Here is a 12,546-nt window from a genome sequence, read left to right on the forward strand (position 1 = left end):
TATATTTGACGTTTTGTATGCTTGGTAAGAACTTCCTTTATCATACTATGGTGGTAAAATAGCGCTTAATCTGTTGTCATAGCAGTGGATATCAAAAGATAATTTGGATGAAGAGAATCGATCAAAGCAGATATTTTCTTCTTTCCTTTATTTAACGTCGGTCTCTGTTCCGCAATCTAGTGCCAATCACCGACGGACATCGATTGCCATCCATTGACGGCAATCGAATGTGCAGGAAGGCAGCTTCCACACCTGCATAGGATATCGCACCCATTCAACACACATGGGCCGGGACCAACGGCTTTACTTCCCTTCCGAAGGAAGACGTGACCAGAGATTTTCATGCCTCAGAAAAATCGCACCGACCTCGGCTGGGATTGAACCCAGACCCATCGGGGTGTTAGAAAGCAGTCACGCTTACCACTACACCACTGGCGCCGGCAGATATGCAGATATGACCGTTTGAAATGTTCATCGAGTATTGTTGCCATAAAACTTTGAAGGTTGGATCATATCTTGCCATGTGTGAATTTTCTCAGACCTTTGAATTCAAAGCCATGAAGTCAATTTTCCCGTCCAACTTCCTGTTCCGTCCCAATTTGTCACTCCAAGGATTGCATTTCCTTGTTCAGTTTTTCAGTTTTTCAGTTTTTCCTTGTTTCCCGTGTCATTCTCTTTCTAGATTGCTCAATCCTGCCGCCCAGAGCGCTTCCACCGATGCATATCAAGCCGGTGACAACGGCGTCAGCCTCACGGTCCCCACTTTCAATCATACCACCCCCGTAAGCGTCACTGCAAAGTGCGAGTGCGGCGACGGTGAGTGGGATAACACAATCGCCTCGCGAAATTAGCCTCCTGATATAAAAGCAAATGGGTTCACGACAAACGGACAGTCGCTATCTCTCAATTGAAACCGTTCGGTGCGTGTTTGATTTTTGGTTTTTCGGTTCGTCCGCGTTTCGTTCGATTTTCACTTCCCGCGCCTTCCGAGTGTGTGCGTGCTTGGCTGCCTTTTTGCGGTTGCTGTTTTAAACTTCCGTCCGATATCATGAAATCGTTTCTGGTGAGTTGATTACCTGACCCCGTCTGTTGTGTGAAATGCATTTTTTTATTTGGATCGTGTTCGGCAAGTGCATAATGAATCCCGGAGCTGAGCTTTTCATTATATTGGAAAACGGAATCGATTTCGGGGTGAAGGCGAGCGAGATTGAGTGCCGGAATTTTTCGGAAAATTGTGTGCCCGTGCCAAGTGGAGCGTTGTATGTTTTCATACGGGGAGAAATATGGACATTCTCAATTGAAAGGTGATCCGGAATGGGTGAAATGGCTGAAACCAGCGAAAAAATTCTATTCTAAAAAATGGCATTCCATTGCCGTGCGGTCACCGTGCAAATATTAAACATAAAAATATCAATAAATAAATTTGGAATCAATGGAAAATTTATCCGCCACACCGATGTTATCCCGGAAATTCTACACCAAAGGAAAGCTGGAACCAAATCAATAAATCAGAGTGGATTGAAAGTGAGCCGAGTGTGGACGGACATTCCTACTCTCTCCCATGCCAGGCTGGCGAAAGCTGTGTGGGATGCTCCATTTTTTTTGATGAAATTGAATTCGGTGGGATTGGGACGGCAAAGAACTGGTCGGTCACAATGGCAGTGAGTGAGCGGTGCGAATAAAAAGTATGGCGGTGATTTTCCAGTTCAGTGCCTGATGCCATGTGAGCTTCCGAGAGGCTTTTGATGGCGATGGCGATGGCTTTTGAAAGGCAATGATCGGGATTGAAACTGATTTTTACAGTTGAATTTTGGTTTATTTGAATTTGAATCAATTGGTCTTAGTAGTGAACAGCACTTTTTTTTTAAAATATTTGCTTTGAAACTACTCGAATCCAGTTTGTGTGTGTTTGGAGCGTGTATTGTGGATTTTCCGAGCTAGTCTTGGAAGTCCATCGACCTTCATCTGTAGAATATTTTGGCTGACTTCAACGTCCTCTGAATTTTTTTCTAGTTCTTTTGGATTTGGTTTTGTGTCCAAAGTTCAAAATTATTTCCAATCATTGTAATTCTGATTTAGAATCACTTTGCCAACAGTTCGTGAATAACCCAAAATCATCCTTATAGTCCAAACAAGATATTCTTCCCAACCTCCAACACTGCCATTAAATCCAAACCCCAGACACTTTTCCTGTGAGAGTTCCAGAATCCAATATCCATTTTCCCAAACACCAACTATGATGCCAACTGACGATGATGCTCTATAGACTAGATAGACTTCTCCTGCTGCTGCTGCTGCTGTAACAGTCTTCCAGCTTTCGATCCACAAAAGAAGATTGCATCCGAAGGACAATGATAATGAAAAGCGGCTATGAATTTTCCTTGTACTCATCCTCTCGTCAAATTTGTCCATCTCAACGATATGGTGTTGAGGCAGTCATGAAGAAAAACAATATATTATGTGAAATCGGAGTGAGGGGAAGTGCATCATTCATCTCCCGCATCCTCGACATCCTGCCTCTGGCTTCGAGATCGACAAACGAAATCAATTGTTCGCAGTTATGGGGGTTGTAGAGGGTGCAAAAAAAAAAGCAATGCGAACTCAGATATTGAGCAGGCCATCTGTTGAGTTTTGGGATGAGCAGTACCTATACCGTAGGAATGCTCGCTTCCAGTCGAGTGGAGTAAGTAGGAGGAATCCATTTCAAAACATCCATCCCTGGTTGTGATTGCTGTTGCACTTCATCTTCTTGCTGATCAGGGCTTTCACAGACAATCGGAGTGGGTTCTCCCAGGACGTGGAATGCGAGTTAGGTTGAGACTCGAGATTTGGATCGAATTGTCTGTGTCGAGGACGATTTTTTGTGGGTGCAGTTGGAAGAATTGCTCTGTGGCACTCTTTGGTCTGGTTTCCAAGCAGCAGATGTGCTGTTCTTTCCGAAAAAGCCACCGGTAAATATGAACTACTACTGCAACTTTGTTGGGCGTCGTTTGCGGTCTGGTGGGATGTGTGTCTCCGGGAGATGGTGGAAGGATCTGAGACAGGGAAGGGCAATGAATTTTGTGCTTGATAAATTCTCAATGGGACTAACAAGATCTCATGGCCAGGTTGGTTGGCAATTGGAATCGTGGCCAGATTCGGTGCGATGGGAGTTATCGAAGGTTTGTTGCAGAATCGATAAATCCATCTTCATAGTTCAAGCGGTATCAAATCCATAAGTTGGAGTTCTAAGACAAACCTTATGATTTTGGGTAGGATTATGAGATGTCAGTGATAGTTCTGAATTCCTACAGAGGATCCCACAACAAGTCCAAAGGTTATGAGAAGAGAGGTGGTGACAACTTCATTAAATTTTTACTTTAAGTCCAAAAGTTTTGAGAGGCAGTCCTGCAATTTTCTACGCCTAGCAACTAGCACACCCCAGGCTTACAACTTAGTCGACTTCAAATTTAAACTTTAACTCCCACGGGTTTTCCTTCTAAAAGAAAAATCGAATTAGAAATTACTACCCCAGAGCTGGTTGCTTGTTTGATGTTTTAGACTTATTCAATTAGTATCTCATAAACACTTATGTATGATATGAACCTTTAAAGCGAAAGATTCAATAGAAAGCCTATGACCAATCCAACGGTATTAGCCAGGTGTCTACTACCTGGAGTAACCTAGAGGTTAGGTTAGGTTTTCTTACTAAACGGGCCATAGGCTGGTTAATCTCTTAACAAATAAAGGGGACTCCTGGAGGGGTCCCCCCTAGTGACATAGTTTGAAATGGCGGTGGGGAGACAGAGGAGACCCTCTAGTTAAGAGGAGTGAACAGTCCCGAAGGGACCTCCCTAGTAACAAAGTATTTGTTTATCAGAGTTGGCTATCGAGATGCTGTCGTAGTTAGTAGATGTTCCTGGTTTAGTGTATTTGGTTGGCAAATGAGTGTATTCAGAGTTCGTTATAGAGGTTGGTCCTGGTTCGATGCAGTGGGTTATGGTTGGTTCTTGTCAGTGTGGTAGGTCAGATGGTCCTTAATGAAGCATATAACAGCTGCTTCGGTTGAAGGGTTATTGTGCAGTGCGTTTCTAATGTTGGTCGAGATCCCATAAAGCTCAATAATGCCCTGCAAACCTGGGCAGTTTACTAAGAGGTGCTCTACCGTTATCATTGTCTTTCAAATATCGCAATGTTTTCGGAACGAAGTCGCACCCCCCTTATTATGGGTCATCCGAGTATATCCTGAGCGGAGACGAGAATCCGAAGCATACATCTTTGGAAATTTTGGAGAAAACTTAGGAGGTTATGGGGATGCTAAAAGGGGGATTTCAATTACATCTGATGATAACTCCAGGAGATCTTCAAAGGAATTCGGAAAATAATTCCCGGAGAGTCTGCCAAACAAATCTAAGGACATTCCATAAAATTGTGTAGTTACTTCGTACGTGAAGTTTACGATTTTCGTAAACCACCATATTGCGCTTCTCTCTGAGATGACTACGTTGGTCATGACGAGAGAAGCTAAACAACAGTTGGGTAAAGAAGAATTTCATTAGAACACACCATCGCCTGCATATGCTTTCGGCAACGTGGGGCTTTAAGTAGTGATAAACGTCGCTAGAAACGTCGCTAGAACTATTCTACACTCGCAGATAGTTTATGAGCAAGTCAAACGCCTACTCTTTTGTCTGCAGATTTTAGGGCATATCTCGAATCCCCTCATCCATCAATGTATGAGCTGGGTAAAAGAATGTGCGTTTGATTAGTATTGTCGCATTAATGGCCCTTCCCTCAATTACAACTTCTGTTAAATTTTCACACTGCTGCACTCTAGCGGAACTATCAATCATCTTCAGGACTTTCTCTAGCTAATAAATCATCGCACTAAAGCTTCATGTTGCTATTAGTGTAGCATTTCCTCCCACCTCCGAAAATCTAAGGAATTTGAGAGGTGAATTGCAAAAAAATTATTTGGAAACTTTCAATGTGAGCAGGGAAGGAGTGAGATTCAAAAGGAAATATTAAATTAATTCAATGAAAATTCTGCGAATCTTTTCAAAGGGTTTCTTTCAAAGGAGAATAACTCCAGTAATTCTTAGGAAAAATTAAATTTTGTATAGAATAATAGAAAAGTAATACACTGAAACCTTAGTTTACCAAGTCTTTTTTGACGCAGTATTCAATTTACGTCCCTCTTTTTACGAAGTAAATTCCAAATAACGAGTTTTTTTTTGTGATTTTGGGAAACTGGAATATACTGTGAAATACCCCACAATATGGGTCTTGTTGGAATCGGAGTGACGTGTAGGGACCGGAAATCGATGTGTGACGTCATTTAGAAATCCAAGATGGCGACTTCCGGTTACGTAAAAACTTGGAAATTCTGCCAAATACCCCACAATATGGGTATTTTTGGAATCGGAGTGACGTTTAGGGACCGGAAATCGATGTCTGACGCCATTTTGAAATCCAAGATGGCGACTTCCGGTAACAGAAAAGCTTGGAAATTCTGTCATATACCCCACAATATGTGTTTTTTTTTAATTGGAGTGACGTGTAAGAACCGGAAATTTATGTCTGACGCCATTTCGAAATCCAAGATGGTGGCTTCCAGTTACAGAAAAACTGGCAAATACCACCACATCACCCCGATTCTTAAGATACCCATATTGTAGGTTATTTAACATTATTTTTATGTTTTTATGTAACCGGAAGTCGCCAATTGAATTTCAAAATGGCGTCAGACATGGGTTTTCAGTCCTAATAAGTCACCCCGATTCCAAAAAACCCATATTGTGGAGTATTTGACAGTATTTTTCAGTGTTTCTGTAACCGGATGTCACCATCTTGGATTTTGAAATGGCGTCATACATGGATTCCCAGTTCTCACAGGTCACCCCGGTTCCAAAAATATCTATTGTTGTTGTGTATTTAATGGTATTTTTATGTTTTCGTGTAACCGGAAGCCGCCATTTCGGATTTCAGAATGGTGTCAGACTTCGATTTCCCGTCCCTGCACGTCATCTTGATTCCAAAAATACCCATATTGTGAGGTATTTGACAATATTGTCAAAAACCTCTTTTTACGAAGTAAATCCCAAATAACGAGGTTTTTTTCACGAACTAATTCGATTTACGAACTCCCGTTTTGGATCGTAGATGGAGATTCCAGTGTATAGTAATATAGTCAAGGTTGCAAATACTTACTTCAGCTAAAATAATGTTTTTCGGAATAATAAAACCAAAAGATTGTATGATGGCATGTTTTACTTGTAACTTACAAGAAGAGGTTACAAAGTATGCGTTTGAAACATAAAACCTGTCAATTTTGCTTTCTATGAGTCACAATCAGCGATTTGCTGATCGCTGAGTGAGTGAGTGAGTGAGTGAGTGAGTGAGTGAGTGAGTGTGTGAAAAATCGCTGATTGTGACTCTCATGAAGTGAAATAAACAGGTTTAATATGTCAAACACATTCTTTGCAACCTCTTCTTGTACCCTATCAATTCAAAATATGATCATGGCATCTAATTATTTCATAATAAAAAAAAACACATTGTTTTAGCTAAAATGAGTGTTTGCAACCTTGAATATATTAATAGAAATTTTTTGAGTGTAGTAGTGTGGATGATTCAGCTCTTACTATTTTTGAAAGCTAAGCCTTATACGATTGCAGTCTGCTGAGTGAGCTGAGTTAAAATTTTGAAGAAAGAATCACTTTCTTATTTTATAACTTTAAACAAAAATTGACGCATTTAAATTGGTATTAACATGGAGAAAAGTATTATACTGTAACACATAAACATAAGCGTCACGCAAATTCTGTTAAACTGCTGCAGCCAATTCATTTGATTTAAATCAATGAGTCAACCAATATCTCACTTGGCTATTTAAATCGTTAGCGTTCGGTTTTTACGCATTCAATCGGGTTCTCCCTCGGTAGAGAAGATTGTTTGGCTGCCTTTCAGTTTATTATCAATTCTTTCAACTGCTGTCAGTTCCGAGCAGTGATGCCACATATACAGATTTATCTGTAACCATACAGATTTTTTTTCAATATTTTGATGCAGATATCTGTATATAAAGATGACAGATTTTGAAAAATATACAGATTTTTTTAAATAAGGAGAAGATATTTTATATTATTTTTTATATTTATTAATTCTGATAAATAATCGTTTCTTACTTTTGAGCACCTTGTACTCAATCTGTGAGCATCAAACCCGTATTTTTTCCGTAAAGTATTTTTCACTAAGAAAATATGACTGTATTATCTTCGAATGGGCTTGGAATCTTTTGAATGAACTTCAGATTTTCAGATGTTCTTATTTCTCGTTTGAAGGGATATTAGTTTCCCGTTCTTTTTGTTTAATTAACCATGTCACATGGTGACTGATACAATATTTAATTAACTATATTTGTGTGTCAAATTGGTAAACAAGTCATTTTAGTAAACCCAGGAAATTTTTCGTTGGAAGCAGATTTGCCTCTCGCTACTCCTGGAACTTAATGTTTTGTATTTTCTGAATTGTTGAAAAGATACAAATCACTTAAAATATCAAGATTATAGGATTTCGTGATTTAAAAAAAGGCAAATTCTCTAGAAAGCAAACTTTAGTCATTTTTCAAGATTCTAAACGTTGAACAAACTATTAATGAAGTCAATGAAGATTTAAAGAAATTCAAACTGAGACCCGTTCGAATTTGGCACGGGGCTCGATTTAAGCACCATGTCAAAATCGAACGGATTTGGAAAATAATGTACTTGTGTTCCATGTGATTACAATTTTTAAAAAAAGTATAATTATTAATAACGTCTATATAATAGAGATGACTCACGGTGGTTCATAATCATCGAAATCATAAATTAGATCTATCAAATAAAACCGTTCGACTCTGGCAACACTAAACTTTCGGGCTTGTTGTCAAAACACAGATTCTGTCAGCCAGATACAGATTAAAAAGATTTGTTGCGATGAAAATACAGATTGAAAATTAATAAAATGTGGCATCACTGGTTTCAAGTCTACCTGCAGAGTCACTGGGTTGTAAGATTTACACTCGTTTGGCAATCTGTTTGTAGGTGAGGATGGCTATTTTGTTTTTGTGTTGCTCGCACGAGGGTATGAATTTTACATGCTTGCTCCGAATACGATGCCTCCGGTAAAATGTGTAGCGGCAGCTCAGTCATTTTTTGACGAATTTTAAATCTATTTAAGCCATATGAAGCTAAGTACTTTAAAAATTTATTCGGGATCAATAGATTTAAAATCTATCGATAAATTACTGAGCAATGGTTTTTCAAACATTTACTATTTTCCGTTACATATTGTACCGGAGGCATCGTGTTCAGAGTGTTAATGAAACTGACTTGAAATTGTTTTGTAGTTTGATATACTACCCTGATGATCATAGCTTTTTCGGACTTCCTAAAGTTTCCTCAACAGCGAATCCAAACACATAAAGCAACCAACGATACAGACAAAATGGTTGCTACGACTACCATGACAAACTCGCTCTGTAACATAGCTCGATCCGAGTGGTACAAGGATAATGATACATTGCTGGCCTGCTTTGTTGCAATATACACGGATGAGGACATAGCTTGATATGAATCGAGAAAAGACATTACAAAGAAATTCCCATTAACACACGTGTATCATCTTCGGCTTTACTCCGTGAAGCAGCTTGCCGACAATTTGCTCGTTTCCTTCTACCGCCCCGAGTGAGTTGGGTCGCACGGGCTGCTTGTCATGAAAAAGAAGGAAGAAGATTATATCATTATTGCTTTCCACTTCTGACATAGCGTTATTATTCGGTTCGCTGATCGCTTGTTCCTCAATTTTCCTAACGATCATGGATCTTCTCTAAAGTTTTAACAATTCTCAAACGTTCTCAAAACTTCATGAAAATGTAGGTAATTTCTCTAATATAAACGGAACTACTCTGAGGTGCTCTGATCTTTCCTAAAGTTCTCGAAACTTCTCTACAGTTTTTGCAGTTTTTATGAAGCATGTACTGCGTATCATGCTGTACTGCCCTGAATTTAATTGAACTGTCCTACAAAATGTTCAAGCTTCCGTGAACTTTTGAACTTATGTGAAGATAATTTTCTTGCCATCTCTGAAGTTCTCTGAAAATTACTCTTACTGACATTCCTGCTATTTTTGGAGCTTGCTAATCTTCTTTGGGGCCTCCCTTAGCTCCGTCTGTAAAGGCGCATCTACAAAGCAAGACCATGCTGGAGGTAGCTGGGTTCAATTCCCGGTCCGGTCTAGGAATTTTTCGGGTTGGAAAATTTCTCGACTTCCCTGGGCATAGAGTATTATTGGACTAGCCACACAATTATACCAATGCAAAAATGGTACAGGCATCGAATGCTCTCAATTAATAACTGTGGAAGTGCATCTAGAACACTAAGTTGAGAGCACGCAATAAGCTAATATGCGATATGCAATAAGCTTGAAATGCGAAGAAGAAGAAGAAGAAGAAGAAGAAGTAATCTTCTTTGAACTGCCATAAATTTAACTGAACTGTTTTCAAATTGTTTAAGCTACCGTTAACTTCTGAACTTATGTGAAGACTTCAATCATTTTTTTACCATATCTAAAGTTCTCTGAAAATATGGCAAACTTCTTGAAATTTCCCACTTGTTTTTTGAAACTAATGAAACTGAACTACCCTTGAAATTCTCCCTATTTTTGGAACATACTTAATTTTGCTAATGTTCATGAAAGTTCCTGAAGCTCTCGGATCTTCCATTAAGCTCCACAGACTTCTATAAAGCTCTCGAAATGCTTCTGATAATCTCTATGAAGTAATACATTAATGGATCTTCTGGAGTTCTCGAAATTTTCTTGGAATCGAAACGAAATAATTGATGTAGGGTACATGTCCCTAACCTCGGTTTACGTTGTTTGTCATATTTTATTTAATAATTGAGCTGCAGCCACTGTCAGCATGCAAGTTCAGATATTCTTATTGTTTGGATATTAACGAAGACAACAAATCAAGAAGACTAGCAACTCTTCCATTTTCTCATACGAACGCTCGCGTCATCTGCAGCTCAATTTGAATGTGATAGCAAAGACTATATCTTCAGAAGAAAGGCTCGTGTATTTGTTCATTTTTCTATGCGTTGCTTCCACCTTCACTCAAGCGCAGCGCTATTGTATCTGTCGCTTGGATTCTGACAAAGTTGCCAGTCTTCTTGATATGATGTCTTCGATATTAATTAAGCATGAGCGAAAATGGTAAAACTCACTTTTTTTTTAACATAAAAACTCTTCAGGTACGTCTATGCAATGTCGATCTACTGTACTCATATTGGGTCTATAAATAGATGTAGCTTCGGCCTATCGAATATGAATGACGATCTACAATGGTTCGGCATGTGAAACCGCACTTCTTTTTCACTTCTTATCATTCATACGTAGTCACTTTCACTTATCGCGTAAGAACTGATGAGGAAGAAAGAGACAGTGTTTTCTATCCGGTTGATCCAGATAGCATAAACCACGATGCTTTTCTAGAATCAAAATAAAAGCGAAATACCCAGATCATCTCACGACCACACATATCTATGTTCCAAATGTAGCCAACGGCTTAAAACGTCGATTTCTCGTGGATTGGCAAACCAACAGCAGCATCTGGTAGACTAAGGCTGTGAACCATTTGCCGAGTTAAATTTAACTCTTGGTTAAGAGTGACATTTCGATCGACCGGTTTTCGAGAAGAACTTAGCCAAGGTTGTCAACATTTAACTTCTTGTCTGTCAGAAGTAACCACGCTCGGATAGCAGAGTTAATCGATAACTTTCCATCTGTCAAATTTTAACCAAAATTTAAAATAATCCATCAAATGGTTCAGAGCCTAAGTTTGCTCTATCAAATGGTGTAGTTATTCGGCGTGTTGCGATTCAAGAGCAATCTACGTTTAAAGTCATTGATTCGGCTCATAGTACCTTATCACATGTTGCTCTAGAAGTAATAGTCCAAAGGACCTAACCAGAACTTGAATGCACGGCCGATGAGATTTTTTCGATGCCCTGATCATAGACAAACAGACGTAACTCTTTGAAAAACTTGTTCTTGAAAACATAGTATCTCAAAACATATAACCTTAGTAACGACATCTCTCTGGCTTCTCGCAGAAAACAAGCTTGCTCCCTAACTCGTAAACAATATTGCATAAAAGTTCTATAGAATATATAGAAACGTCAAAGTGATCCGATGCCAGCGCTGCGGTGAGTAGTTCGTGGAACTGATAGTATTCAAATCAACCGTTAAATACATGAACGAAGATACACAATGAAGAGTTACGTCTGTTTGTCTGTGCCCTGATAGTTTTCGCGGATCCTCTGAAATCCTATTCACAATCGTCAAGGAATTTTCCACAGAACTTCTCAACGATTGTACACTGAACTCACACAATTGCCTTCAAGTTCTAGTTAAATCTCTCTTAGAGCTTTGACTATATGTTTTTAGTATTACTTCTACGTGAAGTCAACGATTTACATAGTTGAAGATGCTAATTTCAAATAAAAGACTGTAGTGGTAATTTTTATACGATAGATGGAGTAGATGAAAGCATAGAGTTGATAGTTCCGTTAGAGTGCGGCAGTGTGAAGATTGTATATAGATATTAGAATAGCGAACTAGGACAACTTTTTAGGAAGGTACAAATCGGTTTTTTCATCTCTCTTTACCAAACTCTTCCTTTGGAGAGAGATGGTGAGGGGTGTCCCCCCCCCCCCCGGCCACCACTGGCAAAAAGAGATGAAAACCGACCCGTTCAAGTACCAACTGTGTGTTTGAAACAGTTCCTCCTAGTTCGCTATTCTAATATCTATATACAATCTTCAGACTGCCGTACTCTAACGGAACTATCAACTCTATGATAGAGTTTTCCCCAAAACTCCCTTGGCCATTTTTTTCTGAACTACCATCGAAATGTATGGACTTTTTCCAATGATTTCAAATCTGCGGCTTTTTTCCGTTTGTTTTTCGATTTCTCAGATTCTGCGCTTTTAGAAATACCTAATTTTACATGTGACGGAATCCATCTTTGACATAAAGGATGAGACGTAAACAAACATGTCATGTAAGATTGAGAGCTCCTAGACTGAAAAGTTCGGTACTCGACGAAAAGTACGTTTGATTGAGCTGAATTTCGCGTCTATATGACTCAATTGTATGTCAAAAATGACGCTTGTATATGTCAGTCTCAGATTATCTATATTTACATGAATTTTTCTAGATGTGTGAAATTCTAAAATGAATATCAGTAATTGATGAATTTAGTTCCTCTCCAGTTGTAGGAATATTTGCTAATTTAGCTAAGTGTTGCTTCCCCCTTCGCTCAAGCGCAGCGCTGCTGTATCTGTCGCTTGGATTCTGACAAAGTTGCCAGTCTTCTTGATATGATATCTTCGATAATATCCTAAAATTTCTCACACCGGATCCTGTGAATAGAAGAAGTATCGAACCTATTGGCTGATAGCAACTCAGCAGAAACGACCTGCTGGACCGAATGTATAACGGACAGCAAGTCCAGCAATGCTCTTT

At 39.2% G+C, this 12,546-nt stretch overlaps 1 protein-coding gene across 1 annotated transcript in view; it reads left to right on the forward strand.

Moving 5' to 3' along the window:
• The first annotated feature begins 990 nt into the window (after nucleotides 1-990).
• Nucleotides 991-12,546, forward strand: part of LOC135706734 (uncharacterized) — a 66,840-nt gene continuing 55,284 nt past the window's right edge. Inside the window, exon 1 of the mRNA XM_065228389.1 lies at nucleotides 991-1,063. Coding sequence (XP_065084461.1) covers nucleotides 1,049-1,063 — 15 coding nt within the window. The 5' untranslated portion in view covers nucleotides 991-1,048. The remainder of the gene's footprint in view (nucleotides 1,064-12,546) is intronic.

This window comes from Ochlerotatus camptorhynchus, unplaced genomic scaffold (assembly GCF_037179485.1).
Source record: "Ochlerotatus camptorhynchus isolate MF236.1 unplaced genomic scaffold, CSIRO-AGI_Acam_v1.1 ptg000290l, whole genome shotgun sequence".
NCBI lineage: Eukaryota > Metazoa > Arthropoda > Insecta > Diptera > Culicidae > Ochlerotatus > Ochlerotatus camptorhynchus.